At 42.8% G+C, this 15,816-nt stretch overlaps 1 protein-coding gene across 1 annotated transcript in view; it reads right to left on the reverse strand.

Moving 5' to 3' along the window:
- Positions 1 to 15,816, reverse strand: part of AAK1 (AP2 associated kinase 1) — a 117,794-nt gene that overhangs the window by 55,143 nt on the left and 46,835 nt on the right. The window contains exons 3-7 of the mRNA XM_060251881.1: positions 6,372 to 6,490; positions 5,626 to 5,734; positions 4,791 to 4,933; positions 3,376 to 3,497; positions 2,346 to 2,427 (exon numbers count right to left, since the gene is read on the reverse strand). Coding sequence (XP_060107864.1) covers positions 2,346 to 2,427; positions 3,376 to 3,497; positions 4,791 to 4,933; positions 5,626 to 5,734; positions 6,372 to 6,490 — 575 coding nt within the window. The remainder of the gene's footprint in view (positions 1 to 2,345; positions 2,428 to 3,375; positions 3,498 to 4,790; positions 4,934 to 5,625; positions 5,735 to 6,371; positions 6,491 to 15,816) is intronic.

Raw genomic sequence — 15,816 nt, forward strand, 5'->3', positions numbered from 1 at the left:
GGGCATAGAAACCAACTCTTCTTTTAACTTTCTGGACCATAGAGCTGTATAATTTAGAGCTGACTCTTGTAGCTCAAAGACTGCATAAACATCTAGGGCAGTGGTCCCCAACCTTTTGGGTCCCAGGGACTGGCCCCAGGGCCAGCCTGCCAACTGTGGCACCAGGGCTGGCAGAGCGGGGGCACCCAATTCGGTCCCCCCATGGTGCCTCTTCCTCCCCCCTTTTCCTCCTCCCTCCTTCGCCCTCCCACAGCCTTGCTGCCTTCTCCTCCGTTTCCTCCTCCGTCCCCTCCTGCTCAGCCTCGCCGCCGCCTCCTCCCCCCGTTTTCACCATTTTAAGGCCAAGGAAGGAGGCAGGGACAGAGTCCCTTGCTGCTGTGGCAGCAGCTTTCCCAGCCGATCAGCTGATTGACAGGGAGGGGTCAGCCTGGGAGGTGCTTCACCGCCCCTTCCCGGCCTTAAAATGGTGAAAACGTGGGGCGGGGAGGCACCACTGGGGGCAGGGGTGAGGCTGCGCCGGGGGGGGGGGCAAGGCCTGTTTTAAACAAGCTGTGGCCCAGTACCAGTCCCCGGCCCGGGGGTTGGGGACCCCTGATCTAGGGAATTAGTTTCCTTTTCCCTCACACTATGCTCTCATGCAAAGCATAGAATGATAGAAGGCCATCTTTGGTTCCAACCTGTTGTCATAGTGTGGAAGGCATTTGAATAATTCAAAAGGGTGCCATTTATAAGAAGCCGGATGGACTATTTAGCACAGACAGTATTTAGAGTAATGTGATTAAATAGTGAAGAAGATTAGATGTAACTAAGTCAAAACTTCCAGATGCATACACCGTTAGAAAGAATTTAGCGTAGTATACTTACTGGAGAAGTAAGCCCTGTACACCTTTTTTTGTGTATGCTAGAATAGCAGCTGTGGAAACAGATTTTAAATCTATTCCACTTATAAAACCAGAAAACAGGAGATGAATTCCATCTACTAAGAGAATAAAAAAACTCAATTTGTCATGGTAAGTAATCTGAAATGTCACCAATTGATTAAAATATTCTTTTCAGGGGTTCATATAAAAGACCACATTCAAATAGAAGTGGAATAACTTCCCAAGGGGCAGGATGGAGGACAGCATCTAGGACCACTGCTTGTACTGAGCTTAGAGTTCTCCCTGGAGCACTATGACTGGAACAGCCTTTCAAGTATCCATTTCCTTGAACTGGAACATGAGAATTTGCCCTTCATAACAATCCTCAACCACTCATCTTGATTTATAATACTGTACCAGTCACAACTGCTTGGGGCAAATTACACCCCCACCATGATAAAAAAGAAAAACTGCAATATATAAAGTCATTTATATATGGCTTATAAAATATTAAATGGCAAGCATATCTATAAGGATTCATTAATAAAATATTGTGCTAAATATACTTCCCAGCCACAAAATGCTTGCCCAAAAATGGAAAGTTTGCTTGCAGGAGCTGGAGAGAAAGGAAATTCCACTGTTGGGGAGCACTCACCAAAAAGGTCACATCACATTTCCACTTCCAACACTCCAAACTACAGGGGACCACTGAAAAACCATCCCTATGTCAAATGACAAACACTCTTTGTTGTATACATTAGCAATGAAATAGGACCCAGGATAAGCATTAGCAATGAAATAGGACCCAGGATAAGCAAAGGACAGTTCCCACACTACAAAGAACAGATGCTTCCTATGGCTTCTTCAGGGGCAGGATAGGAAGAAATGTTCAGGTAAGAAAGGAAGCCCCTTAATTCTCTGATGCAAAGGTGACATTGTGCAAAGAATCTGGTGGTGGGTGAGTGGGAGATTAGCCCTTGGTTACATAATTCAAATTTATCTGTACACATCTCTCACTCTTCCCCTGGGAAGCACAGAGTGGTTCAGAGTGACAAGGCCAAGCTTCTCTGAGCTTGACACATGCCCATGTCAAAGGGAGCTATTTTTAAAAGTTCTTCAACAGAACAGGCAACTAATCAAAGAAATTCAATACAATTTTTAAAAGACCTTGGCAATTTAGCCCTGATGAAATTATTTAGGAACTCAAGACGAGGCTCTTATTTGTTAAGAACATTTGTATCCCCCATTTCCTCTAAAAGCCCTTAACAAATCTTACAAGCAAACCGAACAGGAATGTAGAAATGGATTTTCTTTGGTCACGCATCAGAGAGAACAGGAGGTGACTGGCTTGAGTGACTGAGTGAATGAGAGAGTGAGAGAGAGAGAGAGAGACAAGGGAGAGAGACAGACTTTGCCAATTTAATTTCTACCATACAGAGAGCAAGCCACGAATGCGCAAGCAATTTCAGCAAACTTACTACATACCCATATATCTGCTTTTGTAGTAATCAACTTGCCGCTGTAAAGGTTGACCATTTCAGGTGCTCTGTAGGACAGTGTGGTGTACCTACATCAAAAGCAAATGCATTCAGGTCTTTGGCATGATGGAATTACATAGTGTTTCGAAACTGCATAGGTATTTCCCCCACAAATTACACAAATATTTTCTTTTCCTCAAATAATGGCTGATCTTTGAACTTGTGATAGGGTTGGCACACTGAGACGTAATTGAGTTAACATGACATTGTCCAAAATGATTTATGTTGATGGCCAAGAATTATAATTCTAGGGTATCACAGATTTAAGTAACTATTTCACACATACGGAGTGACCAAATCAGCTAAGGATCTATTCTTTTCTGCCTGCACCAAAGACTGCATATTAAATGCTATCTAAACCAAGTTATGTGATCTCAGTTATAGAAGTCACAGAGGCTGCATAAAAACCAAGCTATACTAGATACCATTTTAACTGTCATTGCTTTTCCCAAAGGAATCTGGTAATTGCACTGGATGGAGGAAGATGCTGAGAAGTCTATTGGAAATGTCTAGAGATCTCCTTCTTTAGCTGTAGCTCCCAGGGAATTCTGTGAAGTGGGAATCAGCAATAAATGAGTTTAAGGCTGTAATGCTGACAGGCCTCCTTTAAAAACCCTGAGATGAGCCTAACAATGGAACATATAGTCTACCTGCCCTTCCCAGTTTCCCTGAATGTGAAGCACCAAGAGTGCCCAAATGTTCAGAAAACAGGTGAATATCAAGAAGAACAATAGTGAAGCAGATCCAGACACCACAGACCCTGATGATCCATAACAGGGCACTTTGCTGCCTCAGGCTGCTGGCCCTCATGTACAACAGGAATATTCCTTGCCTGCCTATTAAAGGTTGTTGCAACACCAACTGAGATATGAAATGTCAATAACACTTTCCTACTAATAGCACTGAGGAAATCAATATCTGAGCAAAAAAGACAGGACAGTGTATGTCAGGCACACATCACACACAAGCTTGCTTACTTTTTGATCTCTTCTTCCACCGCGTTTACTCCTTCAAGCTGAGGATTCTGGAATTTGTTGGTGGCACTTCCAAAATCACACAGAACATAATGGCCACGATCATGGAGTAGGATGTTCTCCACCTGGGAACAGAATGAGCACAACCTCTGATTCTTTTAAATCCCTCTTAGAAAAAAAAGCCAGCAATTTGAATTCAATTAACAGTAGTTCTGCACTGGCAGTAATACAAAACATGAATATGCACAAGTAGTAATGATAGAAATCCATACAGAACTAAATTCCAAGTGAGGGTTTTGGGACATGCAAGTACTGCTAGAATCAATATTTTATTCTTACTTCCCAAGGACACAGATTAACAATAAACTCTTGCACATCAGATTACAGTATCACAGCCACACTTGTTTATGCTGTCATCACATTACAAATCCATTCCAGAATTCTTCATAGGCCCACAATATATATATATATATTTAATTACTAAATTTATTTATTTAATTTATTTATTAATATATATATATATATATTTATTTATTTATTTTATTGGATTTATATCCTGCCCTCCTCGCCGAAGCAAGCTCAGGGTGGCTGTATGCATGAAGGGAGAGGATATATACCCCTCGCTGCACATGCAATGTAACACAGATGGTACTTATACACTTCTTCCTGCCGCCCCCAAGGAAGAACTGAGCCCATCAGTGAACCTCCCTTACCTTGTTTTCTTTTTAAACAATCCCAAACTGGAAACCTGAATTTTATAATATTTTTATAATTTTATAATCTTTCATTCTGATCAGAGAATATCCATTAGTTTGAGAGCAGAAATTGGATGCAGTTGATATGAAATAGGAGGAAAAAAGATATCTTCTTCACAAGCAAAGACTGCATAGCAGACAGAATTAACATTTTATGCCCAGTAAGGAGGGAACATTCAGAAATGAAGCCTCCCTCTGCCTTCAGCCTGAAATTATACCCTCCACAAAAACCCTTTAGTATTTATTCTGCCAACTGTATAAGCTGATCTTTAAAATCCTATCCAAGGAGGATAGGATAATTTTATTTACACTCCCTGATCCAGATTCAGTCCAAAGCATTTTAGGTGCAGAGCAGGAAATCTGGATGGGATCCCCTCTGTAATGTGGGGCACAATCCACCAAGGAGTTCTCCTAAAGAAGTCTCACTGAAATAAATGGGAACCAAGCAAGAATGGCTACCTTCCTATGTTGCTAGAGCTTTTGCTCCTTCCTGTGATTCCACAGTAACCTGAACTCCTCGCCACACTGAAGTGCATGATCTGTTCATCATAATAAGCCCTATTATGCAGATTGTACCCCCATAGGTCCATATGTGGATAATCTCCAGATACACTAATCTGCCCATCACACCCCAAATCTCTTCAGAAGACAGTCATTCCTTACCTTCAAATCCCTGTGGACTATGGGCAGTTTGCATTGGTGCAGTCTGGCTACGGCTTCACATGTATCACAGAAGATTTGTAGAACTTCACTTTCTGTAAAACCCGTCTGCAAGCGCTGATTCATCAGGTTCACAACCTGACCTCCTGAAAAGGGACAGTGCCAAAGAACAATTAAAAGTACTCGAGCACATATACTGAAATGAATCTTCAGAGGCACTATTAAGCAAATGAGTTCCAAACAGGACATTAACACTTTCCCCACTGTGGCCACACTGGCAAAGGTAAGGGGAGCACAAATGCTCCTGATCCCCAGCAGAATGAGAAAGGTTGTTCCTTGTCACCACAAGGAAATGTGCTGCATGATCTGAGAGGCATCGATCAGATCACCCAGTAACATCATTAATGAAATTTGGGATGTGTCTTGTGTAAATGCTTTGTTATTCTTCTATCCAATTCACACATCTGGGGAGAAAAAACCATGATGTCACAGAAGCAGGTTGGTTCCAAAAATGGTCTAAGATTTTTGTTGGAATGCTATATCTTCATTCACTGCTTTTCTGAATTAACAAGTTCAGGGTCCCTGATTTTGCCAACAAGTCAGGCATCTATATGGCTGCTCACCTGGGTGGAGGAGTTAAGGACAGGAACCAAGGAAAACAACCCATACAAAGGTTGGGTTTCCACCACTGTTTAGTTCACCAGTACATGCTGAAGTACATGCCTTTGAGCAACACTCCACAATCTAGCCACACCTCTGATTATCCGAAATACTTGGATGACACTCAGGAGTCTTACTATGCAAGTTCACCAGATGGCTACACTGAACTTGTACGTACCTCGACAAAAATCCATTAGAATTAAAACTTCCCAAACATCCCCACTGCTCACAGAGTTTATACTGGAATCTATATATCCAACAATGTTCTTGTGTCCAGCAAGATCCCGCTGGGAAAAGAAAGAAAGAAAGAAAAGATGTATAGTTAGTGCAAAAGGGCACTGCTTACTGCAAGCCACAAAGAGGGGGAGGGATCTACATCCATGAATGGAGGCTTCAAAAAGAATTACACTCCCTGGGCAAACTATGCAAAAATATTTTGTTATCCTTTCATGCCCTTCCCACCTCACCTCAGTTACCCAGTTACTTTCTTGCCCGACTCATTCCATTGTCATCTTTATATTATGTATTTATTCTTTAATTTCTTGGTCCCCAACATCTAACTCCTCCAACATATGCAGACACATGCATATCTCTAAGAGCTTAAGAAACAAAGCCTGTTCTATTTTTTATTTGTAGCTGGCTTTGAAGCAATTCTATCCCACCAGTTATATCATGGGATAAACTGTGGCTTTGTGGGAGAGTCCATGCTTTGTATGCAAAAGGTATCAGGATCAGGAAGACCCTTCTTTGTCCAAGATCCTGGAGAAGTGCTGGTAGTCAAAGGAGAAAATACTAGACTAAGCAGAGCAGAAGTACTAAAGGTAGCTTCACGTATCCAGCATGCAGACTTAGTTTTTCAATCCATATAAGGTGTTCCACGCACTGTACGAGAACTTTAAGATCTCACATCCAGCACTGGCTTACCATGATCTGAATCTCTCGCTTACAGACTTGCAAGTCGTATTCATTGTTGACATACATCCGTTTGAGAGCGCATTTCATCCCGTTGCTGGTCCTCACCAGGAATACAATAGCAAACCCCCCTACAGACATGAGACATAGATAACTTCAGTCAGTAATTCAGAGGATGAAACATTAAAAGCTGTTAACAGAAATATATATAAATCGGAGCATAAAAGAGCAACATAACATGAATAGCTTTCAGGTTAAAGATATACTATAAAAATGGTGCTAAAAGATCAGCCGCTTAATGAAAAGCCTGGCTAAGTGGAAAGTGACTAAAAGAGTAATATAGGAACCAGGTGAGCCTCAAGAAGAAGGGCGATCTAAAAGTGAGGTGCCACAACTGAAATAGCCATGCCTCTGGTTGCCATTCATCTCACCTCTGAAGGTGGGGGCACAGAGGGCAGGGCTTCAGAGGCACATCTTAAGCTGTGGGCTTTACAACATGGGAGGAGGTGGTCCCTTCAAGTACCCTGGCCTCAAGCCATTTAGAGCTTTAAAGGTTAAGAACCAGTACTCTGAATTGTGCCCAGAAACAAACAGGCAGTCACTTGTAAGAAAAGAGCAGAGCCTTCCATTTAACATCTCCTTCCTCCATACAGCCCAAAAGAACATATTGATCAGCTGCCACCACAGCTAATCCAAATATTGTCATTTTCCTCCAAAGCTATGTGAAAAATTCATTTCTTAAACATGTTTGTTATCAGAAGAATTAAAGTCAAGAACATATTGATAGTAACAAACAATTATGTAAAATCATTACTGTGGCACATCATGTTTTGTTAGTCCATTAACTCAGCATTATGCAGAGGAATTTAGAATGTAAATGACAATACCTTCCATATAAAATCAGGTGGGCGTCACTGTTATTGTGGAAAGTGAAGTTATAAGCAACCACCTGGGAGGAAGGGACAAAGTGCCAATCAAGGCAGGATAAAGGGCTGCCTGTAATCCAAGAAGTCAGGAGCTGGGACCACAGAGACTCAGCAAGGGGACTCACTTAACTAGCCCCTATTTCTCAGTCTCTGCTTCACATAATCCATAGCAGAAGTAACAGTGATTGGCATCAAAGAAGAATCAGAAGATTGGGGGGGAGACCCGGATTTCAATCCAAGCCAAAACTTTCACAACCAAGCCACAGAAAGTGTGCCCAGCGCCATGTTCCCATAAAGCACCATGTCTGAAAAAGTCCACTGCCTAGTCACAGAGTTGTTAGCTGGATTATGCCACCTGTGCCAGTGATGAGATTCTATGTGCCGACATACATATGCAACACAATCAAGAATAGCAGGGGTGGCCAACGGTAGCTCTCCAGATGTTTTTTTCCCACAACTCCCATCAGCCCCAGCCATTGGCCATGTTGGCTGTGGGTGATGGGATCTGTAGGCAAAAAGACATCTGGAGAGCTACTGTTGGCCACCCCTGAAATATAGTGTTTCTAGCTGTCTTTTCCTGGTGGGGAATTAAGGTGGTTTTTTTATTAAGGCATTTTTATATCTGCTGTGATTCCCTATGATGATGGCACATAATTAGGGCTGAACCAGATCTCTACTGGCAATTACAGGTTTGGAATTTTCAGTGACTTTTAAAAAATGAAATTTTCTAATGCTACCAGTTACCAATTAGCGCATGACAGGTGAGCATTTCCGATCCCCCCCCCCCAAAAAAAACTCTAGCACTGGGAGAGAAGGTCCTCTGCAGGTGGGAATCGGTGATAAGTGTTGTGAGACAACTGAAGAAGTTTGGTGAACCACAGTTGGCGTGACCACCAGGGGGCCACCAGAATGCAGTTCATTTGATCCTGTACAAGTTTCTGAAGCGTTCTGGTCAATAGAGTAAGGGTACAGATAATGAAGAGGTCCCAACCACTCTTGTAGGAATGCATCCCCTTGAGACCAAGACATCAGTGGACCCCGACTATAGAACAGCAGGCATTTTGCATTGAGCACAGAGGGAAAGACATCTATGGTTGGGTAGCCAAACATGTCTAAGACCTTGCGGGAACAGCCCAATCTAATTCTAAGGCTAAACCCAAATGAAGACGTGTTTTGTCCTCTCAAGTGTTCTGCCTACAATTACGTTCATCCCTGTGACACAATTGTAGGGTTTTCGACCTGCACATGTGCTTTTAATTCACTCTACTGGCAAGCTTCCTGTTGTTCCGTCACACAAGCTCCTCATATAAGATTATAGCGCTTGCTTTTTTAAAATTAAAAAAGTAACTATTTCATTAATAAACTCTTCCCATCCAACTGTTTCCTGGATGCCTCCCTGAGCTTTCAAGCTTTTCCCCAAGGAGGAAGAAGATCCACTGGAAGGAGAATGAGATCTCTAGAGGCAGGCAAGCAGGCCAGCCACTAAGAGTCTGCTGAGAGCCAGGAGGGAGCCCAGTGCCTCGTGCAGTGACCCTTTTCATGGGCTCCCTTTGCAAGTGGAGTGAGCCCAGAGTTTGCAGAACTAAGGGTGATCTGTCCACCTTGGAGGGTGGCAAGCCAGATGCCTCCCTCCCTCCCCTTGCAAAATGCAAGCCAAATGGGAGCCCAGCCAGAGAGTAGCCGCAGCTGAGGTAACCTGGGACATGCTGAGTGCGGAGTGGCATCTGGCAGAGCCCAAGTGATGCCAAGAAGAGTGGGCATGGGAAGGGGAAAAGTTTTGCTTTGGCAACCACAGCAGCCTCTTGTTTGCAGATGGGGTGACAGGATCCTGAGTGCATGGAGCTGCCAGATAAGAGAGCAGGCACTGCCAGCCCAGTCTTTGCCAACTGCAGCTGTTGGTGCAGGCATACAGCAGTCAGCAGCGCAGCTTAAGGGGAAGCAAGCCTCGCAGTCAGTCAAACCATCTGTGATCTGCGCAGTGGTGTGATGACATCACTGAGTCACATGGGCAAGCCAGCCCTGATTGTGGCACTGTTTCTTCCTCGCCCTGTTTTTTTAACTTTAAAGTGTCTGGGTTTTTGCAGTTTTCCCTGATGATAACCCCACAGGGCAAGGTAGAAGTATAACTCTGGCTGTCATGGGTAGCTCCAGGAGGGTAGCTCAAAGTTGGGAGGTGGTAACACCTGCTCAAAAGTGACAACTGACAGGAGCACCATGCTTGCTGGGCAGCACTTCTCTCCCTCCCCAGACTGAAACTGTGCTTCTCTAGCACTATGGGAAGGACCATATACCAAGATGTTCTCAATCCAAAACTTGTCACAGCCTTGCCCCAAGAGATGCATCATCCTACTGTATCCATTACTGAGATGGCTGTTAGCGGAACAGAACACAGCACCCCAGAGAAGTTTGAGCAATTTACGTCTGTCCAGTGGGGAGTATGATGCAGGCATGCCACAGAACTAAGAAAGTTAACATCCATGATGCTCCCATCATTTATATGCAATGCCAAGGCAACAGCCAACAGATCCTGTGACGATCTTTGGAGCCCAAGTCTTCCAAAGAAAGGTCCTTTACTCTACTGACGCACAAGCATTTCAGTGAGAAATTCTTGCATCAGATCCACATCTCTGAAAGTCTGTTTGCTTCCTCCTCTACAGTGGTTTTGCCAGTACAGCTAGGCAAGAGACTTTTTGTTTCCCAAAGGTATTTGGGAAACTGGAAGCCATTCACCTGGGAAAGAATCTCCCAAATGCTCCTTTATAATGGGAAATGCAATGCATACGTAACAGTAGCAACTGTAGTCTTATTTGCATGCTAAGGATCCAAGATGCTTAAGGAAAAGGGGAAAAAGTGGGGGAGGGGGGAGATAAGAATGACTGTCATAGCATGGAAAGGAGGATGATTGACGCAAAAGCCACTGGGAAAGGATGTGGCCAGCTACTGTTACATTTGCATAAGTATTCCCAGTATCTGGAAAGCATTCAATGAAATAAGATGCATAAGAAAAATCCAAAGTAGTACAGCTTTTGGGAGCAGGTTGGGGAGGCGGTGGGGGGTGGGGGTGGGGGGGAGAATACATATCCACATCCAAGCAGCCTCTGCTCCAGTGGTGTAAAGCCATACACAGCAAGGAGGTGTATGTCTGGTGGCAGACAAGAGAGTCTAATCAAATGGGGGAGTGATATACTTTTATGAAGTCCTCCTCCCTCCCCCATTCCATAGCAAAATTTATCTATAGGACATAAAGCGACTGGACCACACTACAACAAAGTTGGGACTGCAGCTGCAATGCTGTGGTGTGACTCTATTGAACAATGAGCTACGCAATGAACATATGAAGTTGCCTTATACTGATATACTGAATCAGACCCTCAGTATTGTCTACTCAGACTGGCAGCAGCTCTCCAGAGTCTCAAGCTGAGGTTTTTCATGCCTACTCACCTGGACCCTTTTTAGTTGGAAATGCTAGGGATTGAACCTGGGACCTTCTGCTTATCAAACAGATGCTCTATCACTGAGCCACCGTCCCTTCCCATGCTATCCCCATTCCCAGGGACTCCTTACTTTGCAATAGCTAAAACATCACATAAGCCTCTTGATGTGTTTGACCACAGGGGAATATCCTGTGTGTCTGTTTCCCTTAAAAGAAAGGCAAACACACATTTCTACACCAGCCCAACCGAATACTCGATATCAGTAATCTTGGAGATTCCCCTATTGTCCACCTAGGTCTTTACCAATTTTGTGCCATTAAATACATTCAGGGTCTCATTTTTCAGCAGACGGAGCTCCCTTCAGCATACCAGAATGACTGGTATTTGGGTGGGAGCAGTTATGACTTAGCAACATGCTTGTGTACAATAGGTCTCTGGTCCAACCCATGTTGTCTCTAAATAAGGGTCAGATTCAGACTAAACTGGCAATTTCCACTGATTTCCTGCTGCAACCCCCCATGTCATTCCTCAGGATCCCCTATTCCCCATGAGAAAGTGGGCTGCAGGGGGACACAGGAAGTATTTCATTTATTATTTCAATTTTATTTACTTCATTTATAAGTACTATTCTGCCATGGGGAAATTTAGTTGGTATCCAACTCAAAGCATCTTGAGGAGCAGGTACCAGGAAGACCTTTCTCTGCCTGAAACCCTGGAAAGCCACTGGATGTCTCATATATTGATATAGAAAGTTTCTAAATCTAGGGCTTCCATTTTAAAACCATACAGATAAACATGCCTTTGCCCTTCTCTGCTGCAGAATCAATATTCATTTGTTTGAGGAAGAGAACTGCCAACTTCAAAACATTCCCCAAGCAAGAAGTCATTAGAAAAATTGTTATTCAAACAAATATAAATTATATGGAAGCCTGCCAAGGCCATCTAGTCCCAATAAACCTCTTCAATTAGTGTATTAGAAGTAACCAAAACTTTTCCATCTAGTTTGTTTCCAAAAAAGGGTAGGATTAACTACGTGGAAGTATATCTATAGGTACAACATACTTGGGAGAAAAGTGAGGCAGAAAGAAATTGCATGGATAGAAATAGTCAAGGAAAGCCAGCATGGCATACTAGTTGGGGTATCAGACTAAGACACAGGTTCAAATCCCCACTCTGCCATAGAAACTTGTTGGGGGACCTTGGGTCCAGCACACATGCAGACTAACCTACGGTACTTCACAGGGTTGTTAGAATAAAATGGAAGATAGGAGACTTATGCAAGCCGTCTTTGGTTTCCATTGGGGAGAACAGTGGGGTATAAATGAATTAAAGGAAGGGGCACAAGTGATATATTAGGTGAAGTCTACTCAGAGAGGTATCCATGACCTAATACATGCTTAAGACAGTAAACCTGCATTTGAGTTGTACCGCTTCAGCTACAGACGAAGCAGTCTCTTAACATGGCAGTTTTATTGATAGGAAATTACTGAGTAGATTTTATGTGTGTGTGGCAATACCAGCAAGTTTAATCTATTTTCAGATCTTTTCCCTGCAGGGACTTTTGTCAACAGGGATGTTGCTTCCTTCTGACATTGTACTCCAGCAACTATATTCCATAGAAAGAGGAAGATGCTGGGCAGACATAGCACTCCAGCAACTATATTCCACAGAAAGTAGAAGATGCTGAACAACAAAACACCACCTTCTCCATCCAGGTGGGACATTTGTTAGGTGGTTAGCTCTTCCTAAAAAGCTCATCTCTCTGAAATCTGATGGTCTCACTTTCATTTCCACATTAAAACCACATTTCCAGCAAAAAGAAAATTTCACTACAGAAATCGGCAGAATTATTTTTTTTTAAAGAAAACAAACCACCTGCAAACATTTCTTTGGTGTCCTATTCGGAGTGATAAAGTTGAACAATATTGTCAGAACTGATGGTTCTTCCAAGCCTATTGTAAGCCAAAGGGTCTCAAATTAATCAATATTATTAATCAATAACAAATTAGTGTATAATTTCTAATTGCGTCATTGAAGATCCCAAAGTACTGCAGGCTGACATTCTGTGCTTACAAATATTACTTTTTAATTTATTACTCATGCTAGCTAAATGAAACTTCTATGTTCAGAGACAATTCACCACTGAACACCAGACTCTAAGTTTGAAGAAAAACAAGGGCTTATAAAACACAAATTATGAAGAACTGTATCATCTTTGCTTAGTTGAATTTTCTGCATTTCTTTTTACAGGTGGTGACCATATTTTCATGCCTCTACCTTCCCCTCAAAAAAAAATCTATTTTGTTTTTTAAATGCCTATTAGGTCTTCAAAATTGATAAAATATACAGAATTGCCATAGGAAATGAGTGCACATCTGGCCTGCATATTGCTGACCCATTGTAAATTGTTGAAGTTTGGGGGGGGGGGTGGAAACTAGAACAGGATGGTAAAAACAGTGGAGTGTCTGTGGTAGGGACAACCAGCTAAAAAGAAAGTCAATATCTTGCCACTGATGCTAGGAATTATTTTGTGGTTTCAGAAGACAGAAAGGAAAGAGAGAAATGGTACTCTTGAGACTCTGCCAATCCCATCCACTTCCATGTTGCATGTCATGACCATACAAGCTTCCAGAATCTCAGGCTCCCTGAAGGTTTTGATATTCTTTTACACTATATTTCCATGGCTAAACAGTGCATGTTTATTTCAAGATTTTTAAAAAGGGCATATTTCAACAGCACCCTGACCCAGAAGTAAATATTCTACAATCAAGATATAATTCCAAACTCCACCCCCTTTCCTTCACAGTAACCCAAAAGCACTTAAGAAATCTGACTGCCATGGTATGACTAAGTAACTCCTAGAACACGACTGCTGGAGTAGGTATTTTTGGAAGCCATTACATCCTGCCAACAAAAAGACATTCAGAAAACAACACAGTACTCTTAGACTGTAGTCAGTGATACAATGGCATGGGTAACCTGAATTTTGAGATTCTGGAAGCCAACTTAGCCAGCCCTCTGTTAACATCAAGGCCCTCATAGAGAAAAGGGTTTCCATGTCAAAATGTTGGCCTACTGCATCCAGTCCCAACTCTTCTCTCACTTCGCTGTGTGATAGCGGGGTAGGTAACAATGTTTTGACTTCCCATCATAATTCTTCCACAGCCAATAGTCCTCCCTGTAAAGTTTAAGAGCCTGCTCGTACAAGTGGCATCATTAAATAGCAAAGCTTTTTCTTGAGGATACCATTCCAATGCACATATTACCCTAACACCCCAATCATCAACAATTACTCCAAGCATATGGAGAACTAGCATTTCAGGGAGAAGACTAAGCAAAACCTCCCTCTGAAATTTTGGTCTTCTGTGTGTAGGAAAATATTTGTATTATGGTGGGGAAGGAATAACATACTCTGTCTCCTTTATAGATTGTACTGCTCAGGAAAACTTTCATCTCTTGGTTTACAGATATTCAGAGAATCACAACAAATGGAATCACCACAGTGAGGGGAACCCAGGCTAAGCAATTAATCCAAGAACACCTAAAAACTGTGACCCTGAACGACCAGAGTGGGCCAGACCCCACCAATTTCACGGTGTCCAATCACAGATAAAGAGCTGCCTGGAAATCAGTCATGCATTAGGTAGCTTTTTTCCATGGCAAGTTCATTCCAATGCATCTCTGTGCTATTTTCCACAATGTCTGGGTCTTTCTGTGGCTGAAAACAACTGCACAGGAGTATTGTCAGCAGTTTAGAAACAGGATATCCAACTTGTTTTCCTACTGTATGCACACCCTCTTTCCACGCTGCAATTCCTAAATGCATGCTGAGCAAACAGGTTTTGTTACATGAAAATAACAGCTTTCAACTCTAAACGCTTGGAAACATTCAGGTAAGAAAGTCAGTCAGCTAAAAGTGGGGTGTGTGGGGGGGGGCGGGAATGCAGCAGCTTTATAAGCTAGATGTCAAGCAAAAGATCAGGCACCTTTACTTCTCCAACCAAAAGAAAGGCCTCCCTAAGAAAACTGGGTGGCTGCCGTAAGAGAGAAGACGTCCTCTCCAGTCTGAACACTTTATTTTACTGGATAGTTTGGAATAAGAATCCCATCCGCCTAAAGCCCCTTTCCAACCAGCATCGTGCCGCCCCTTGAGATAACTTCCCTTCCATCATCTTACAGACATGTTCAGGTTCGACTCCTTTGAAACATAACTACAGAAACATGTACTGTCAAATACAGAGTAAATGGAACTGAAGTTTACTGTGATCCTTACATGCTTTTGCAGTGCTACAGGAACCCCTTTCCCATGGAGTCACCCAGCGATGCCACTGTAACTCTGAAGCCTTTAACCAAGTGGACAGAGCCTGGTCACCTGGGTCATTCTGAATGGCACAGTCACATGATGAACTCCATTTGTTTGGTCTTTAAGTGTTATGGTAAGAACAGGGAGATGAATGCACAAAGCAGCAGCTTCTGGGAGGCAGTGCTGTAGTGTGTAAAGCACATCTAGGGTTGCCAAGTCTAACTCAGAAAATATCTGGGGACTTTGGGGGTGGAGTCAGGAGACTTTAAGGCGGAGTCAGGACTTCCCCATTCCCAAAATACAGATTTTCAAAATAAATAAATATTTTCAAACAGGAGTTTTTCTATTCCTTGAATGCAGTCTTCACTTCCTCCTCTTTTTTGCTTTCCCCACTAACTGAAAGTGTCATTTGTTGTATCCCACAACCACAAGCCCCTTGTCAGGCTCTGGTAGGATTTCCAAGCATGGCTTTATTATGGGACACACACACTGCAGCCAAAATAAACAATGAATCTGCAACACAGTTTTGCAAACGCCCAGCATGCTCAGCTCAGCACCTGAAGAAGGGCAAAGAGGCACTTCCTACCTGTTATATTTAAAGCAAAAAAGGCTTTTATTTTCTTCTCCATAGAGTTTTCTGCCTGCCTCAAAAAACCCACCCTATTTACACAATAAACAGAGACACTTTGGAGAAACCATGGAGAGACTTGCTCCATGCCTGTTTCCCTCCCCTGCCCCTTTCTTTTTGCAGAGATTTTAAGGGGGTTGCCTGGGCTGGGTGAGAAAGAGACTTC

Source organism: Heteronotia binoei, chromosome 12 (genome assembly GCF_032191835.1).
Source record: "Heteronotia binoei isolate CCM8104 ecotype False Entrance Well chromosome 12, APGP_CSIRO_Hbin_v1, whole genome shotgun sequence".
Lineage (NCBI taxonomy): Eukaryota > Metazoa > Chordata > Lepidosauria > Squamata > Gekkonidae > Heteronotia > Heteronotia binoei.